This window comes from Callorhinus ursinus, unplaced genomic scaffold (genome assembly GCF_003265705.2).
Source record: "Callorhinus ursinus isolate GAN/ISIS: 27379988/994484 unplaced genomic scaffold, GSC_fseal_2.0 scaffold10, whole genome shotgun sequence".
NCBI classification, from domain to species: domain Eukaryota; kingdom Metazoa; phylum Chordata; class Mammalia; order Carnivora; family Otariidae; genus Callorhinus; species Callorhinus ursinus.
In genome coordinates this window covers 74,553,391-74,574,194 of record NW_027397072.1, presented here as the reverse complement: position 1 = coordinate 74,574,194, position 20,804 = coordinate 74,553,391, and the positions used below count along the sequence as shown (strand labels likewise).

The 20,804-nt window shown below is 35.9% G+C and overlaps 1 protein-coding gene across 3 annotated transcripts in view; it reads right to left on the bottom strand.

Moving 5' to 3' along the window:
• SRBD1 (S1 RNA binding domain 1) overlaps positions 1-20,804 on the bottom strand; it is a 200,271-nt gene that overhangs the window by 134,989 nt on the left and 44,478 nt on the right. For all 3 annotated transcript variants that reach the window (XM_025868898.2, XM_025868899.2, XM_025868901.2), the window contains exons 10-14: positions 16,327-16,430; positions 11,561-11,668; positions 7,713-7,870; positions 2,916-3,006; positions 2,041-2,148 (exon numbers count right to left, since the gene is read on the bottom strand). In XM_025868898.2, the coding sequence (XP_025724683.1) occupies positions 2,041-2,148; positions 2,916-3,006; positions 7,713-7,870; positions 11,561-11,668; positions 16,327-16,430 (569 nt within the window). The remainder of the gene's footprint in view (positions 1-2,040; positions 2,149-2,915; positions 3,007-7,712; positions 7,871-11,560; positions 11,669-16,326; positions 16,431-20,804) is intronic.

Genomic DNA, 20,804 nt, shown 5'->3' with positions numbered 1-20,804 from the left:
TTAAAGAGTCCTTTTAATTCTTTCACAGTTCATTAAATAAATATATAACTCTAACCATGCAATATTTTTTATTTCAAAATTATCATTTATCTTGGGCAAAATATAATCTCTAATCTACCAAATGCAAATTTCTCTATCAATGAAAAAAGAGAGACAACAGTAAGTCATAGATTTACCAGAGTGTTAAGCTGAGGGGAAGTTTTCTACAGTTGTTCCATATTGTAATTCGGGTCAATAGCTTGAAAATATTTATCTGATTAAAAATAATTTAAACCTTAATTTGTTGAGATGGACCTATAAGTACAGATGTTATGTTTAATGGGAAGGAGGCAGAGATAAATAAAACATGATCCCCTGATTTAAGAAGGTTTCAGTGTAGGAGAAGAAACTAGATACATCGCTCATAAGCATAAATGTCTCATAAGGAGCTAGCCATTTCTACATTTCAATAAATGTTACCACTGCTACACAAAAAAACACTATTTTTTTACAAAAGGAAAAACCAGGACAAAAGCAGAAAATAATCAAGTATAATAATTTAACATGAATGGAAACAAATATTCAGAGATTCAAAAAATAAGATGAGTGCCTACTATGTGCCAGAGGATTGAAAATAACAAATCATTCTAGCACACTAGGCACATTTAATATTTTAATGATCTGAAAGTCCTATTTATAAGCACTACAAATGTACCCAAGATATTTATATTAAATTAACATGAACAAGTTAAAAAAAACATCAGACAAGTTGCCTGAAATAAACTGAATCAGCTATATCAGGTCCTTGTACCAGGTTCTCAAAAGGATTGGATGCATGTGCACAGTTGCCAGAATAGGAAAGATCCACAGTATTCCCCAGACCATCCTGAACAAGAAGGGGGAAGCTGAGGTGGACTTTTCAATCTGGTCCTTTCCTAAACCACGGCCCTGTGGTACCTACAGCTTGTCCCTGACCTCCTAATCCCCTTTGGTTACCCTGCATTTGTTTTCCTGACATCTTGATTACACTCTTGGCATATGGAACACTACACTAAATACAAGCCCTCCTCTTTTGGCCTACCTCCATGGATCTTAGGATTCTTCTTCTTGTGTTGGGTTTTGTTTGTTGATCTTGTCATTCACATACTCATCAGTTGACTTACAGCAGTGGAAGATGGTGCTTGTGCACTCTTCCCTAGATATCAGCTATTTTAATTATCTTCTGTCATAGAATTAAACCCTTAAGAACTTAATATTCTACTATAGTTTGAAAAAGGTAAGCCTGGGGGCACCTGGGTGGCTCAGTGGGTTAAGTGTCTGCCTTTGGCTCAGGTCATGATCCCAGTATCCTGGGATCAAGCCCCACGTTGGGCTCCCTGCTCAGCGAGGAGCCAGCTTCTCTCTCTCCCGCTCCCCCTGCTTGTGCTCTCTGTCATATAAATAAATAAAATCTTAAAAAAGAAAAGAAAAGAAAAAGGTAAGGCTGGCTACCTGAGGTCTAAAGGGAAAGTAAGGAAACGAAGGTGAACGAAAGCAGAACTACTCATACCTTGGGGAGGACTAGAGAAATGGGTCATACTAAGCCAAAGCTATTCAGAAGTTAAGTGGATGCCTATATAAAATGAAAGCCTGCAATGAAGACACAAACAAGAAAGGAATATCAGAAGTGCTTTTAATTGGTAATACCCTCAGCTGTCAGTTCTGAAAACCAACAATTTATACACATCAGAACTTTGGGTGAAAAAAGCTAAGTTATCCACAGTCCTATGTACTAGTTAGTAGTTAATTAGAGCCCTCACACAAGGTACAACCTAGAAAACCCCATGAAAGCAAGTAAGTACTGTCTTGCTATTTCTGTGAGAGTCTTCAGGATACTGAAACTCAAATTTCTCTAGGAGACAGACACTTTACATTGTCTTACAAAGTGCTTGTGAACAGCAAGAGGTGTTTTGCAGGCAAAGAAGATGGATATTATAAAAAAAGAAGAGAGAATTCATCACAGAGGGAACTATAGAAGTTCCTTTGCTTCTCAAAGAAAACAAACATTCCTAATATCCTTACCAGTAAACAACATCCAGTGGTGCAAAGTAATTTTTCATTATCAGGTCAGCAAAGTAAGCTTCTGTTTCCCGGCAGGCAGTTCCATTTCCAATCACCACTGTGCTGCAGCTTCAAGGGATAAACAAGATGAGAAATGGAATGAGCTCAAGGCATGCTTCTAAATCAATCAGGAGAAAATCCACGGAATGCACAAATACTATCATAGATGATCTTATTCTCTCATATAGCCAAGCAACATCTCCACTATTTCACAATGGAGGCACAGATTTTTATAGAATAAAGGACAATGCCCCTGCATTTGGTATGGGAAGCAATGGAGAAATATTTTACTGTCATACAATCAAGAGCAGTCAGCTTTCTTCCATCTAGAAGGAACCAAATTTACACACAGATAAGAAATTCTGGAGCATTCTAGGCCATAATAAAGACATCATGACTGAATTATGTGGTATGTTGCCAAATAATCTCTGAAGCTTCAAACTACTATCACATCCACTCCTCAGATCCATAAAAAAGAATGGAAGGAAGGAAGGGAGGGAAAGAGGGAGGAAGGGAAGGAGGGAGGCAGAGAGAGAGAGAGAGAGAGAGAGAGAGAGAGAGAGAGAGAGAGAGAAAGCCCAAATAAAAGAATTCAATGCTCACTTTTGCTCATATTACCACCTTTGTTTAGTGAAGGTGGCAGAGGAAGGGAGAAGCATCCCTGTGGAGTCTCCAAATGTAGAGTTCTCCAGCAATTTGCCCCATCATTGTTTTACATGATTCCTTCTCTCTCACCAAGGCACTTCCCTTAATCCCTCCCTCCAAATTAGGAGCTTCAAAGGTATCTCTGATTGGCTGAGCCAGTGAAGTACTCAAAAAGTTACTTATGTTCATACTTGAAATTCAGCAAAAGCCTCTTTATTTTCTCTGCCTCTCGGAAGCCTTGTCCACAATGCAAGTAAACCACGTCAGTATGAAGTATCTGACCTTAGAGAAAATGAAAAGAATAAGCCAATTTTGTAAGAAATTACAAAACACAACACAAAGATGATTTGCTTAAGTAATTTATACCAGAAAAGGGAACTGCTTTGTCTTTTAAAATGCAGGATGAATCATTCATATTCACTAAATCAGATTCTCCCAAAGCACTCTGAAATTTTGTTACTTCCAAAGTTATAAGGACACTACTTTGCTACTTATTAACAAAATCATATTAACTAGATTATATGCCATGACACCTAAAAGAGAAATGGTTTTTAATAGCACATAACGTCAAGCTAACATTTACTGAATATGTACCAAATGCCAGGCAATGTTGTAATATGATTCTATTTCTTCTTTTGGGGTGTAGATGTGAAATTCGTTCCCTGTACAATTCTTAAGCTGCATATTTATGACTTGTGTGCTTCTCTATATATTATTATATTATATTACATTACATTATATTATATTGTATTATATTATATTTCAGTGAAAAATATATTCAACATTTGAGGGTAAAGACCTCAAGAACAGAAATAATGAGCTAAGTGACCAACTTAGGAAGCTATGAAAAGAACAACAGAATAATCTCAAAGAAAGTAGAAGGAAGGAAATTGTGAAGTTAAAAGCAGAAATTAACGAAATAAAAAAACATATATATAATGGAGAGCATTGGTAAAGTTTAACGTTAAAAATCACTTCAGCAACTTCTTCCTAGAAACGTCGCCAAAGGCAAGGAAAGCAAGGGCAAAAATGAACTATTGGGACTTCATCAAGATAAAAAGCTTTTGCACAGCAAAGGAAACAGTCAACAAAACCAAAAGACAACCGACAGAATGGGAGAAGATATTTGCAAATGACATCAGATAAAGGGCTAGTATCCAAAATCTATAAAGAACTTATCAAACTCAACACCCAAAGAACAAAGAATCCAATCAAGAAATGGGCAGAAGACATGAACAGACATTTTTCCAAAGAAGATATCCAAATGGCCAACAGACACATGAAAAAGTGCTCAACATCACTTGGCTTCAGGGAAATCCAAATCAAAACCTCAACGAGATACCACCTCACACCCGTCAGAATGGCTAAAATTAACAAGTCAGGAAATGACAGATGTTGGCGAGGATGCTGAGAAAGGGGAACCCTCCTACACTGTTGGTGGGAACGCAAGCTGGTGCAGCCACTCTGGAAAACAGTATGGAGGTTCCTCAAAAAGTTGAAAATAGAGCTACCGTACTACCCAGCAATTGTACTACTGGGTATTTACCCCAAAGATAAAAATGTAGTGATCCGAAGGGGTACATGCACCCCAATGTTTATAGCAGCAATGTCCACAATAACCAAACTATGGAAAGAGCCAAGATGTCCATCAACAGATGAATGGATAAAGCTGATGTGGTAGATAGATACAATGGAATATTATGCAGCCATCAATAAAAACGAAATCTTGCCATTTGCAACGACGTGCATGGAACTAGAGGGTATTATGCTAAGCGAAATAAGTCAATCAGAGAAAGACATGTATCATATGATCTCACTGATACGAGGAATTCTTAATCTCAGGAAACAAACTGAGGGTTGCTGGAGTGGTGGGGGTGGAAGGGACGGGGTGGCTGGGTGATAGACATTGGGGAGGGCACGTGCTATGGTGAGCGCTGTGAATTGTGTAAGACTGTTGAATCACAGACCTGTACCTCTGAAACAAATAATACATTATATTAAAAAAAAAAAAGAAGATAGTAGAAAGGGAAAAATAAAGGGGGGGAAATCGGAGGGGGAGACAAACTATGAGAGACTATGGACTCTGAGAAACAAACTGAGGGTCCTAAAGAGGGCACATATTGAATGGAGCACTGGGTATTATATGCAAACAATGAATCATGGAACACTACATCAAAAACTAATGATGTAATGTATGGTGATTAACATAACATAATAAAATAAAATTTAAAAAAAAAATTACTTAAGAAAAACACATACTTTTAGCAATACCAATCAAGAAAAGGAAAGAAGACACAGATAAATAAAAAAAGATACAAATAAATCATATTAGAAATGAAAACAGGATATTACTAGAGCTTCAGCACAGATTAAAAAGATATAAAGACTATTATAAACAACTTCATGTTAATTTAAATGTTGAAATGGATAAATTCTTGGAAATGTCCTACCAAAACAGAATGAAGATACATACATATATATGTGGGAGTACATACAGTATTTTTAAGAAGTCATCCTGCAAGCAATACGAATAATATATCCAAATCCAAATACATATGGTATCTCAACAGATGCAGGAAAAAACATTGGCAAAGTACTCTTCCCACTTACTGTAAAAATATATAGTATAATAAAAAGAGCAACTAGGACAGCAAAACCAAAAACCCATGGCTATCTGTAACAAAGTATTCACAAAACTCAAAAGATGATCAAGTGGGAACAATGCAACTATCAAGACCTACATGCATTGGCATTTCTGTGGGAGCAAGAAGAGACAATCAATGAAGTATCTCATGGACCAAAAAATATCAAAAGGTACTTCCCTGTAGTGTGGGAAAGACCTCTGCATACTACAATTTATAGGTCAGTAGAAAGATTGTCCACTGAGTTCAGGAAGGATTGGAAAACTCTATCTCTGTGAACTCTTGAAACTAACAGGCAGGATATCCTTTTCAAGACAAAAACCCCAACTGAGGAGAAATTGTTGGGAATCATATCCCCACTGAACAAGATAAGGATAAAATGGGCAAAGAAAAAAGGAGTCTAAGTAAAAGAGAGAAAGTATCAGGAAAACAGATTCCAGAAAGTAGAAGACTATCTCTTTATTCATATAGAGACTACAGTGCTTTCCCCCCAACACTAATAATTTGGGAAAAAAGAAGGAATAGTTCTAGAGATACACCGCTAGAAAACCTTTCCTGACCTGGTCTTCTATCCTAAAAGTTGGGGAAAATGAATTTTATGTAAATCTAAGCAACAGAAAAGGATCACAGTCAAATTCCATATAGAATGAGTATTTTTTAAAACAGTAAATTAAAAAAAAGACTAGTATGTCTTTACAGAAAGATGTGTCCACAAAACACAGAGAAAAACTGTAACCTAAAAAATGAGCTACAAAAAAAAATCACAGAAAATGAGAATAACATAAATCAGAAATAGAAAACCCCAGAAATAACATGAGAGAACTGAAAACTGAAGTAGACATGAAAAAGTTATTCCAGGAGCACCTGTGTGGCTCAGTCAGCTAAGCTTCTGCCTTCAGCCCAGGTCATGATCCCAGGGTCCTTGGACTGAGTCCCCTATTGGGCTCCCTGCTCTGCGGGGAGCCTGCTTCTCCCTCTCTCTGCCTCTCCCCCCTGCTTGTGCCCTCTCTCTTTCTCATGTTCGCTCTCTCCCAATAAATAAATAAAATCATTTAAGTAAAAAGTTATTTCAGAAAGAAAAATCTAAACCAAAAGAAACATAAGAACAAATAAATATAGTAGTATATAATATATGTAATATATATGTAATACATAACAGTATATAGCAATAGTGCATAATATAAATATAATAAGAGAACTATAAGGTAAAAATAAGAAAATATAAAAGCTCAAAAAAGTTTAAAGTGAAGAAGTTCATTATAGAACTGAAATCTATTTTTTATAAGTACCAAATGGAAATTTGAAAACTTGAAAACATAATAATTTAAATAAAGAACTCAATGGATAGCTTACTGCAGATCAGACACAGCAGAACAGAGGCTTAATTAACATAAAGACAGACAGTATAAAATAAAAGAATGAAAAACAGAAGAAAGAGGAAGTTGAAAGGTCTAATATACATGTAATTGGACTTCCAGAAAGAAATGCAAGAAGTTCTAAAAACCCCAAGCAGAATTCATGCTAAAAAACCGAAAAAACCAAAGGCACAACACACACACACACAGAGCTAAGCACATCATAAGAAAACCTCTGAAAACCAAGAGAGAAAATCTTAGCAGCCCGAGGAAAAAGACATCAAAAGAGCTCTTCAAAAGAGCAATAATAAGATTTTTGGTGGAGGACTCATTCTCAACAAAAAGTGTAGCAGTCAGAGGGGGTCAAAAAACAAACAAAAAATGAAATGACACCTCTAAAGTACTGGAAATAACTGCCAACCATGAATTCTATGCCCAACAAAAATATCCCTCAGAAAGGAGGGCAAATAAGAAACATTTAGACAAAAACTAACACAATTTATTACCAGCTGACCCCATATTAAATGTAACAGGTTAGAGGGTCAGGCAGAGAGAAAATGATCTCAAATGTAAACACAGAAATGCAGCAAGAAATGAAGAGCAATACAAAGGGTAGATAGTAAATAAGGGGGAAAAATGGGCAAAACAATAAAAATGGTACTTAAAATACACAGAGTTAAAATGCATCATATATAATACGCTACAATAAACAGAAGTTAATGGGGAATAGTAAAACTTGAGCCTGGTTAATCTTCAACATCTCCACAGTGACAAAGGGAAGGGCATAAATGATAGTAATATGTTGAAATTTTTGATCAACAAATAAGACAAATATGAATTTTGGTTTTCTGGCTTCCACATTGCTGTATGTGAGAAAACCATTTTCTAAGCCTTGAAAATTAACACTATTTCAAATCCTCACAATATGTATGATGTGAAACTTATGACCAACCAAACAACTTTTAATTGAAGAGCTGAAAGATGTCCTTACTGGTAGGAGAAATTATAGCCAATTTGCAACCATGTTTGTAACCAGGATCCACTCCCATCAGGGTGCGCCCTGGAACAGGGCTTGTTAAAAGGAGCTGACGAAGGTTCCGTCCAAACATCATTACTGATTCTTTCTCTGCATCTGATGTTAGTTTGGCTCTTTAGAAACCAAAAAATAAAAGGGAAAAGAGAAAGAATTTAGTGTTTTATTCACCTAAAGTTTCTTCCTGAAAAAGAACAGAATTCATTCCATACGCCTATTCCTCACAGGAATAATTATTATAACAAAATAAAGGAGAAAACATCATATATAAAATTATACTGAGCCTATTTTTGCTAATTGCAGTAATATATGAAACCATAAACAATTCTGAAGCAAATCTGAGGAGTTTGTCATACCTACATTCTTTCTCTATCAACTCTTTATATACAAAATCTATATGTATAAATATCTGTGTATATGAGAGAAACAGAGATTAGAAGACCTAGACATCATATAGGAAGTCAAGTTAAAGTTTATCAGCTGATTAAAAATATCAGTACTTAGTTTTTACACTTTTACCTATACAAATCTCAATGTCATCTTCTCACTCTGTTCAGTTCCCCACATTGAGCCCCCACCTTGTCATTCTCACAGAGATGTGACATGACCAAGGATATTAGTAATCAGTCCAGAACCATGCCTCATGCACATAATTTCCCAGGTGTTCTCCAGAGAAGTTATTAAAAGTCTAATTTTAAAATTTTTTCTAGGATAAAAATATATGCCTATAATGAACTTAAAGGCATTTGGAAACTAAGTTTTAACACCATTCACTTTTTTTTAATTTTGTTATTATTTATTTATTTAAGTAATCACTACACACAACATGGGGCTCGAAAACACAACCCAGAGATCAAGAGTCACACACTCTTCCGACTGAGCCAGTCAGGTGCCCCTTAACACCATTCATCTTCTTAACAAAAGCTCTTAACATATTATCTCCTGAAATTCTTATGAAATTTATAAGAAGACATAAAAAGTATGTCTTCTCCATTAGAACAGGTAAAGACATTCATGCCATGGCCACAAGAAACCTGCCAGTACAAAAACCATTCAAAGTACATTTCTTATCAGTGCTGAGGTAGAATTATCTACATATCTGAAGCTAACTAGTGTCTACTCTTCTGTCAAGTCAATTTCTGAAGGCTTTCTCTCATCTTCTTTTCACTGTCGTTCTCCCACCTTCAGCCAAGCAACATGAAAAGTATCACGATAGGTATTTCTAAATCATCACTTTTAACTTTATTTATAAAGTGAATGTTTGTTGTCAATCGTATATAAAGTACCATGATCGGTGTAAGATACAAAGCTGAAAAAACAAGATCCCTGCTCTGAATATGACTGTACAGTGGAAAAAACAGAAAATAATCAGATAAGTATAAACAATGGTAAGTGCTATGCTAATGAGAACATATGGGACGGACACTTAAACTGCAAAACTTTCTAAAACAGATGTCTTCTTAGGTGAATCAAGAAGAGTAAGTATTAGAGTTAAGCAAACAAAGGCAGGGAGAATAGAATGAAGGCATAGAGAAAATGTTGCAGGCAATGCCATACGTAAAGACTCATGACTCATTATAGAAAAAGCAAGTAATTTCATATGCTAAAGTAAAAAGAAATACCAAAACATAAGGCTGTAGAGCCAAGATGAAATCAGACCACAAAAGGCTATGCATGATCTTCTAAAGAGCTTGGATTTAATCCTAGAGACAAAGAAGAGCCACTGGAGAATTTTAGGTAGAAGAGCATGATATAATCAGATCGGAGTTTTAGGATGGCAATGTGAAATGTGTAGTATGGCAAAGCAAAGACAGGGATCATCTATGACCCTAGAACAGTAATCCAGACAAGAAATTATCATATCCTGAACTAAAACAGTAACCACAGAGATCAAGAAGCGGCAAAATTCAAGGTATAACAAAGGAAGGGAAAACAGGCAGCGCTTGGTAACTGACAATGTAGAATTGATGAAAGAGGTAGGTGTGAAAAACAACACAGGGATGAATCATCTTGATAGCTACAGAAATAAGAACTCCAAAGTAGACTGCATAGTATATAGTCAACTGAATCAAATGTCCGCAAAATAATATAGTCTGTATGGTTGTTTTAAATACTCACACATGAATGCAGAAAAATCTGGTTAACAGTGATTATCTCTAGGAAGTGAAATTTTGTGGGTTTTTTTCCTTAGTGTTTTACTGATTCTTTCAATTTTTCTACATCAGGACAAATTTCTTTTTAATTAGAGAATTGAAGTAATTTTCTTTAAAGAAAATTCAGTTGGGAGTTTTCTCCCTCAATTGCTGTTCGGGTAATTACAAGTATTTCTATCAAGAGACACATTTGCAGACAATGTCTGCAAACCAACTTACAGACTAAAATAAGATATATTTTTTTAACCACAGGCATTTTAGAAAAAGAAAAGAAAAGTGCTCTTGTTTGCCCACTGGTAAAAGAAGTCAGAGAAGGATTATACATTAAACAATCCCACACCAAATCGCTTACATTAAATCTCAATGAAATCATCCCATAGGCAGTGAAGCTACTCAAGTCAAATGTATGCAAAAATGTCAAAAGCACTACTGGACATTACCTGCAACATGAAAAACCAAGATAAAGAAAAACAAGAGGAAATGAAATTTTGAATAAGGTAACTTTCTCTTTTTCCTTGTGAACAAAACCCCTTATTTTTTAATTTTATGCCCCAGCACTCAAAAGCAACAGATTTTACCTCCACAGACTTGAAATAGGATTCGAAAAGAAACAATACTGTTAAGGGACAACTGAGCTATGAAGGATGAATCAAGGGAATGAATGACTTTGATACAAAGAAGCTGGTCAAAAAAGCTATGTGTCTTTTTTAATAGTACCCCCCTCAGTCCCCGTTGTCAACACCTCCAAAGTCAATGGCCAAGTCCAGTAAAACAAAAACAGGCAAACATTATAAAGGCTGCTATCAACTATAGTGAGCTTGAAGAGATGGCTAGAAATCTACAGTTTCCAAGTAACCCTTGCTGAAATCCATAAATAAGAGAGAATGAAGAAAGTCTAGAACACATGGGAAGGAATATATGAGGGAATGGCTGATTTGAAGGTTGACTACAAAGACAAAGGCTAGAGATAATCAAGAAAGAGGGTTTTTGCCTCCTCACACATCTTTCCATCTCTTCCCCTACAAAAACCCACAATCTGCACCTCAGCTCTTTTGCAGTTCTTCTTTGTAACTCTTAGTCCTTCCACTAGTCCATTTAGATGGTCACTTTAATCATCTCCTCTAATATGTGCTCATCACTGCTGATAATTATTCACCTAAATAACTCCCTTTTGAATTAAAAACATGTGTTAGCTTTCTCTCTTCATAGTAATAAATTCATCATGTGCCCCACTGAGCACATGATGAATTTCTTATGCTGTTTTTGGTTCTCTTACCTCCAAAAACTGTTTCCAACTAAGTTCTCCATTAACTTCTTAGTTTATTATCCCAAGCTAAATCTCTCATCAATAAAACCATTTGTTTGTCTTGGCTGTCAAATTGCAAAACTGGTTTTGTAGGACTGGAAGGGGTACACACATTAACTGGTCAAGATTTGAAAAGTACATTATAATTAAGACCTCTGTTTTGTGGTCTACACATATGAATGCCTCTACAGATTGAAACCTAGGCTTAACTATAATTGCTTTGTGATCCTGACTCAGTTCTCTGGATGGGTTAGTGGATCAACAAATATTTACTTCATGCTTTAATGGGTCTATTAGCATAAATAATAATAAACAGTACATAAAATTAAATAAGACAAGATATGTACCTGAACTCTCTACAGAGGAGAGGATAAATAAGGCGTTTAAAAGAATCATCGAGTGAATTGTGTAAGATCTTCATTAACTCTGGCCTTGCAAAGCCACGTGGTCTCCACCTGCAAAAAAGAAAAGCCTACACTAAAACCAATGTAGCAATAACAAGAGCATGAAAGGGTTCCTGGAAGAGGGGAGAGGAAGTGGAACAGAAAAGGGGGAAAAACTTTATTGAAGCCAAAGTAACATAATCTGTGAGGAAAGACTGTGATGTCTGGAAATTATTACTATGACATCTGGAGTTCTTATTTTTAAAAATCTGGTAACCATGGTCACATATAAAACTTAAGGGAGGAAAAACCTTTCTTATTCTGGGAAGAGTCTCCAGAGCATTATTAATAATGGTGAAAATCTTAAGATATAAGAAAGTCACCAGAAAATGACTAATACACTTCTATGAACTAAAGTATATTCCCTAAAATTAATATGTTGAAGCCCTAACCCCCAATGAGATTGTATTTAGAGATGGGGCCTTTGGGAGATAATTAAGATTAGATGTATCATGAGGGTAGGGCCATCATGATGGGATTAATGCCCTTAGAAGAAAAGATTATCAGAGAGCCTGCTCTCTCTCTATCCCTCTCTCTCCCAGCCAGGTGAGGGCATAGAGAGAAGGCAGCAGTCTACAAGCCAAGAAGAGGGTTCTCACCAGGAACCAAATCAGCCTGCACCTTGATCTTGGACTTTACATCCTCCAGAACTAGGAAAAAATAAATTTCTGTTGTTTATGGTATATGTTATGGCAGCAAAGCTAACACAAACATGTATCCTTCCTTGCCCATTCCTTTATCTCTTCCTGAGAGTTAAAGCAAACTGAGCAAAGGAGAAACTCTGTTTTAACCCTTGCCTCTTGCCATTCCTTAGTAGAACTCACTCTACTCCTCAGGCTGCAGTGCTCGACCACACAGTGTATCTGCATATATGCTGATGGATATAAATGTCAGAGAACTAAATGGTAGTGGGCACTGGATAAAAAACAGTAAGAGAAAAACACAAGCTTTTTTAAAAAGGATAAATTCAGCCCAACCCCTTCCATGTTTCCATCCATCTATAGCATCTCTGCCTTTGCCCTTCAATGACTCTTGAGTAGAAACCATTAATAAAATATCTCTTTTATAAATCAATAATAAAATAAACTATTAATATACCCCAGGAACACTGTCATCTCTCTTACATCTCTCGGGTATGAAATAAACTAAATTTCAGTGGATAAACCTTTAAGCATCTATAATGTGATACACCAACAGTTTCATAATAACAACTAATTGAATCCTTTCCATAGAATGTTATTATCTGAGTAGAATACAGTTTTGTTTTTTAATTTGAATGAAAGTGCTTTCAGGACGTATATCCTTCCACTCAAATCCCTGTTACTCCCTACTGTCATCTTTACCTGGGCATGAGGGTTAGGGAGGGGTTGGAGATGAATTAGACACACATTATTAATATTACAATTAATACTATTGTTGTATTATTATTAATTTGGAGAGCCCAATGTCATGAAAGATGTCCCAGAAGAAACATCTGAGATGGGTTTTAAAAAAGCAATTGTGCTTTACCAAACAAGACCCAGAAAAAAAAGAAACCACAGCACATGTAAAAGCATAGAGGCATGAAAGAACATGATGAGTCCTTTCAAGTAGATTAGTACTGCTAGAGTTTAACTGTCAGGATCAGGTGGGAGGTAGATGGGGCTAGAAAATACGGCAGTGACCAGATCATTAAAGGTCTTATAGAGCATGCCATGGAGCTTGGCAAGTTAGGAGAGAACACAGACCTGGGTCATGGGACAATCTACTAGGAAGATAATCCTTAGAGGCAGGAAGGCCCCAATGGAGTGATTTTTTAAATATATGTATTGGATATCTGCTGGGGGTCATTCCCTTTAAGACCCATTGCTAGTAGGAAAAACACAGAAATCCTTAACATTGCTTACCCAATCCCTCTGTAAGCCTCAATAGTTTTCCACAAACCTTATCTCTTGCCCCGACATCTACTCTGGGTTCCTTCTAAATAATTCCCTATATTGAAGCCAGAGTGATCTTAAAATGCAAACCGATCATGAGAATCATCTGTTTAAACCCTTTATTGGCTTTCCATTACCCTTAATAAAATCCTTACTCTGTCTAGAAAATTAGGCATGATCTGGCCCATGCCTACAAGTCAATCCTCATTTCTTGTTGCTTACTGTTCCTCTCCTTTTGTCTCTGACCTACATATACACACAACCCAGACTACATTAGGGTTCCCTGTTACAAGCTCATGAAACACTGCGCGTCTCCTTTATAACCTCAGCATTTGCTCAGGGTCTTCTCCATTAAACTACATTGTCACCAAGGACAAACAGCATATTTGTCTGGTTTATAAGTGAATCCCCAGCATCTAGCATACAACCTGAATAGATGAATACATGAGAGAGGTGGAAGGTGGAAGAAGTAGGGACAAAGAGAGTAAAACAAAAAAGAAGAGGAGGAGGAAGAAAAGATTTGAGTATCTCTAATCATTCAAATGTGTTTAAAAAATGAAAACAAGGAGCCTGGGTGGCTCAGTTGGTTAAGCGACTGCTTTCGGCTCAGGTCATGATCCTGGAGTCCCAGGATCGAGTCCCACATCGGGCTTCCTGCTCAGCAGGCAGTCTGCTTCTCCCTCTGACCCTCTTCCCTCTCGTGCTTTCTATCTCTCATTCTCTCTCTCAAATAAATAAATAAAATCTTTAAAAAAAAAAAATGAAAACAATTCCTTGAGAATGGCTCTTTGGTTTCCAGAGAAGTATTTTAGCTGGCTCTTGTTTCAGTTCTTTAGTTCCCATAGAAGAGTTTCTTCAATTATCTATATGAACAGAAACTTCTAGAAAGTAACTGAAACTTATATCGCTATACCAACTATACTATCTCTGTAAGGAAACCATTCCTTAACATTTACTTAGTATGAAGATACAGTTTAAAACGTAACTAATACTTCCTTAGCTATTGAGGACAGACTCTGATACTAAGCATTATGAACATTCATAGGAAAATAAGATAGAAGTTGTCTCCAGTTTACTGTGATCTATTTACAAAAGCCATTTCTAAAAAAGAGTTTTGTACAACAATCCCACTACTTTGTAATAATAGATACCACTGAAGGCTACACAATTACATGGAATATCATTTAATTCTCTTAAATCTGTGAAAAAGGTATTACTCATTATTTTGAGAATAATGAAACTAAAAGAAATTAAGTAATGTGCTCATAGTCACAAGGGTAAGAAGTAATATAACTGGAATTCAAACTCAGATATATCCATTTCTAGGATTTTCTTCTTTTTATGCAACTCTTAGAATTTCAATATATTTTAAAATTATCTGATTTCTTAACACAATTGTTTAAATCTATGATTTCTTTTAGGTATTTTTATTTTTAATGAAATGTATTTGTTTACAAAAGAAATAAGCATCATTTTAAAAAAACTCTACAGGACAGTATACAACAAAAAATTAAAATCTCACTAGAGCTATGGAATAGATAGATCATCTGTGTATTTCCAAAAATTTTCTTACACATACATAGACCTATTTTTTGCCACTAACGAGACCATACTATAAACTGTCTTTTTAACCTAATAAGACATGTTTATCTCAATTTTAGCTCTATCTCACCTTTTTTTAAGATGGCTGCACAGAATTCCACTGAATGGGAAGAACACAATTGGCTTACACAATTTACCTACTGATTAACATTGAGATAGTTGTTTCACTTGATGGGTCCTTGGTTAGCATTATTTGGTCATCAAGCAAGCTGATCCTTCATGGAATTGGGTTTTGGCAAACCAGTTTCCAATCAATTGATCAAAGAACGATACTGGATGAGAGAGCTAACTTTCAAAGTATATAGCACTTGTTCCTCTCAAAGAAAACTTCATCCAACTCTTCAAATAGTTTTCCCAGCAATCTCCTTAACTTAAGTTTATACAGAACTAGCTTGTGAGGAGCATGCCCCAAATCTACATATCCTAACTGCTAGGCAAGCTTTTTTACCTTTGCATCAGTTTTCTCTCCATTGGCCAAATGGCAGCTACAAATCTGCTCTACCAACTGAACGGACTGTTGTAAGGATCAAATACACTCTGAAAAGCTAAAACTAAAAGTTAGAAGTTCTATACAAATATGTGGTGCTATTTTAAAAGGTTCCCTTAACAAATGAAAAAGGATAATAAAAAGTTACATAAGTTTAGACAATTCTCTGAAATATCCAATAAACTTAATGTTTATTTCAATCATCCTTAGCGTGCAAAACATTTTAACTAAATTGCATATACTATGTTTAGAGACTTATATTGTAATATCCGATAAATTATATTCTTGTTTCAATTATCCTTAATGATCTGTATCCTTAATGATACAGATATGCCATATACACTATGTTTTTGTTAATTTAGCTTCTCATAAGAGAAAACATTGTATAAGATTCGAATGGTACAAAAAAGTATTAAAGTAAAAGTCCTTCTCCCCAGAGGTAACCACTACCAATAATTTATTTTAATATTTAATACATCCTGTTTCCTATGTAAACATATACAACATTTCTACTTCTTTTTGATGTAAAAAGGACACGTATCCATTGTCAATGTTTGTTTGTTTGTTTAACAGAATGGACATTTTCCCATATCAGTAAGTACAGGTCTCAGTATGGTATTTAAGAAATGGAAGACAGAAAATTCTGTAAAAATCTATAAACAGACCTGTTTTGGATGCACCACCTGCAGAATTCATTCTTTACTCCGTCAGAAATGTTGACTTTGACAGTCAGTATCTTCAAATTTTCTCCACGGTTAATTGCCAGAATCTGAATGCAAACATATATAGCAAAGACTGATGATACACTAAATAGGTAAACGGTTAATTTAACCAGTCAACATTGGTGAAATAAATAGAGCAGTTACCCAGCCAAGAGCTAGATCAATTTTTTATTATTTACCAAAAATGTATGTAAAAATAATTTCTTTATACTTCTTTCAAAAAAGTTTTTTTTTGAAATAAAATACAGGTACAAAGCCTATGACATTCACAGGAAGAGACTTTGGTGAGATTATTTCAGATTTGACGGAAAATTTTTGATCATCTGGAGTTAGGAAATTTTCTTTTTATATTTGTGAAAATATATTGCTAAGATAAAGATGCATGCAAATTCCCAAGTGGAATAATAACTACTAACTGTTATCATTTATTGAGCATTTACTAATTGTCAGGTCTATCTCAGCCCTTTAAATACTTATTTAATTTTCCAAGCTAACAGGGGGATATGTATTATCTTCACTTTATATAATAATTTTTTTAACATTAATTTATCCCAAATAACAAAGATAATAAGTGAAGGAAAAATTTAAACTCAGATCAAGCTATCTATCTCTTAAGCAAATGTCTTAAAATACATTAAAAACACTCCTTTAAAGAAGAGCAAACAAACCCAAGCAAGTAGAATAAAGGAAATAATAAAGAACAGAGGAAAAATTGAGAATAGAAAAATAGAAAATAGTGCTAGGAAAACCAAAAATCTTCTTTGAAAATATCACAAAATTGAAACACCTTTCACTAAACCAAGAAAAAAGGAGGAAGCATTCCAATTACCAAAATCAAAAATAAGAAGGGCCATTACTATGGAAGTTATAGAAATAAAAGGGATCATAAGAATACTATGAACAACGTATGTCAAATTATACCACTTAAATAAAATGGAAAAATGCTTAAAAAGACAGATTGCCAAAGCAGAATAAAATAGAAACAGAAAATCTGAAAAGATCTATAATAAGAAGACTAAATTAGTAATTTAAAATTTTCCCACAAGAAAATGTCCAGACCCAGATGGCTTCACCACAGAATTCTTCCAATCATTTAAAGAATTAACACCAATTCTTCACAAACTTCCAAAATATACGAAAGAAGAATAAAATTCCCAACTCTATTTACCCTGATACCCAAATCAGACAAGAACATTGCAAAAAAAATAAATAAATAAAGACCATTCTCTCTTATGAATAAAGATATAAAAATGTTCAATAAAAAAAGTAAACCAAATCCATAAATATATAAAAAGGATTACACACTAGGATCAAGAGGGATTTATCCCAGGAATGCAAGGTTGGTTTAACACCCAAAAATCAATTAACATGATACATCATGCCAATAAAATAAAAAACAAAAATTACACAATCTTCTTCTTACACAATAGATGCAGAAAGAATATTTGACAAAATTCCAGGTTTGTTCACAACAAAAACACTCAACTAGGAACAGAAACCAACTTCTTTAATATGATAAAAATCACATACAAAAACCCCACAGATAGTATCATATTTAATGGTCAAAGACTGGATACTTTCCCTCTAAAATTACAAGGGTCTCCTCTTGCCACTTCTATTCAACATCGTACTGGAGGCTCTAGCCAGGGCAGTTAGACAAGAAAAAGAAATAGAAGATATCTGGATTGAAAAGAAAGAAAACTATCTCTATTTGCATATAACATGACCTTATATATGGAGAACCCTAAGGAATTCACTATAAAACTATTAGAACTAATAAAGAGTTCGGCAGGATTGCAGGATAATCAATTTTTACACATTAGCAATAAGCATTCTAAAAATACATTTAAAAAACTCATTTACCATAGCACCAAAAGGAATAAAATACTCAGGAATAAATGTAACAAAGGAAGTGCAAAATGCATACTCTGAAAACTACAAAACGTTGCTAAAAGAAATTGAAAAAATGGAAAAATATCCCATGTTCCAGAAGACTTAATGTTGCTAAAATGGCAATAGTAACCCCAATTGATTTACAGATTCAATGCACTCCTATCAAATCCCAGCTAGTTTCTTTACAGAAATTGACAAATTCTAAGAGTCATACAGAAATTCAAGGGACCCAGAGTCAATTTGAAAAAGAAGGAAAAAGTTGAAGGAGTCCTACCTTCTGATTTCAAAACGTATTACAAAGCTACAGTAATCACAACTGTGTGTTCAGAAACAAGTCCATACACCTACAATCAACTGATTTTCAACAAGGATGCCAAGACAACTCACTGGGAAAAATACAGTCTTCTCAACAAGTGATGCTGGGATGACTGGATAGCTATGTTGAAAAGAATGAAGCTGGACTCCTTTACATCATCACACACAAAAATTATTCAAAACTGGTCAAAGACCTTAACATAAGAAGTAAAGCTATAAAACTCTTAGAAGAAAATATAAGAGAAAATCTTCATGACTATGAGTCAGGTAAGACCTTACATGTAACACTACATGCACAATCAACAAAAGAAAAAATAAATAGATGAGAGTTCAATAAAATTATACATCAAAGGATACCATTAAGAAAGTAAAAAGAGAACATACAGCATGGGAGAAAAGTTTTGCAAATCATTTATCACACAAAAGAATTAGATCTAGAACAGATAAATGACTCTTATAACTAACAAGAGCAAAGGCCATGTCACCTCCACACACCAAGTAGGAACCAATATATAATAAGTGTCCAAGAAAAATTTGTGGAATAACTGATGACTCTTCATGTTACCTTAAAGCAAACAAACACCTTTGCATGTCTATATATCACCATAAGTTAAAAAATTAAGAGTTGTAATGATGGAAAATATCACATGAAAGGTAATGCACTCTAATTCTTTTTATTATCTTTTCTTTTAACAGTAAAATGCAGATGGAAGGAAAAATTAATTTTAAAAATGTTATACTGAGGACTTCCAGGCTTGGAGAACACTGGCAATCTCTTGATTCCAAATCTCCCCCTCATCTTCATATAAAACCTTAATAAAAGAGACAAAAACAACATGGACCCACATCTTTGGCATTTCTAGGGAACAGAACTAAACTGCCATCTGATTTCTCTGAAGCAACATACAAACCAAGGCAGCAACAAAGGAACATATTTAAGAAAGTTAAGGAAAGAAAGTAAAAACAAAAAATAATATACTGATCTAAGCTGCCCATGTATCAAGCCCACTGGAAACTCAGAGAATTAGAATGTGTTAGAACTCAGAGAATACTATACACACACACCCTCCTTAAGAAGGAGGTCAGTAAACTATGGTCCATGGGACAAATCCAGTCAAACATCTGTTTGCATAAATAGGATTTTATTAAAACACAACCATGCTCCCTTGTTTCTATATTCTCTATGACTACTGTCAACTGCAACGGCAGTTGTGTAACTGCAGCAAAAGCTACCTGGCTCAGAAAATCAAGACATTTATTCTCTGGTCCTCTAGAGAAAAGCTTGGCCAACTCCCTACTGGACTAGACAATAAGCTTCATTACAACAAAAGACTGGAAAGTTCTGGCAAAAGGACTAAGGGCAAGCATTTCATATAACTGTAGGGCTAAGATTAAAACAAGGGAGGAATCAATTTCCATTAAAAAAAATAGAGGTACAGAGGCGGAGCAAGATGGCGGAGGAGTAGGAGACCTGGATTTCGTCTGGTCTCAGGAATTCAGCTGAATGGGGATCAAACCATTCTGAACACCTACGAACTCAACAGATTGAAGAAGAGAGTAGCAACAACTCTCTGAACAGAGAAGCGACCACTTATTGGAAGGTAGGAAATGCGGAAAAGTGAATCCGGGGCAATATTCAGGAGGACAGATGGCGGGGGAGGGGGCCTCCGCCGCTTCTGGCAAGTGATAGAGCGACGGAGCACAAAATTGGAACTTTTAGAAGTTGGCTCCGCTGAAGGACGTCACTCCAGTGGCTAAGCGGGAGGTGGAACCCTCGCGGGACAGTGCAGTCTCAGGACCCTCAGGGTCACAGAAAGACCGGGGGTGCCTGAGTGAGGCAGAGCTCCAGGTTATCAGAGCGGGGAAGCCGGCGGCAGAGACAGAGCCGAGGCACGGGCTCTCAGCTCGGGGTGGCCATAAACTGTGATCCGCAGCCCAGTCGGGCCACTGCTCCTCCAGCAGAGACCCAGCAAGCAGTAGAGCCGGGAAGACTCCCCTTCCTCCCCTGGGAGGAGCGGCGCAGGAGCGCACCGCAGGGATCTGCTGGGTTTGGAGACTCCACACGGGGTCAGGTGCCAGAGACAGAAACGCTTGGTCACAGGCCGGGTGAGCACGGAGTGTGGCCGGAGACCGGGGAGACGGGAGTGACTGACTGCTTTTCTCTGGGGGCGTACTGAGGAGCGGGGCCCCGAGTTCTCGGCTCCTCCGGGCAG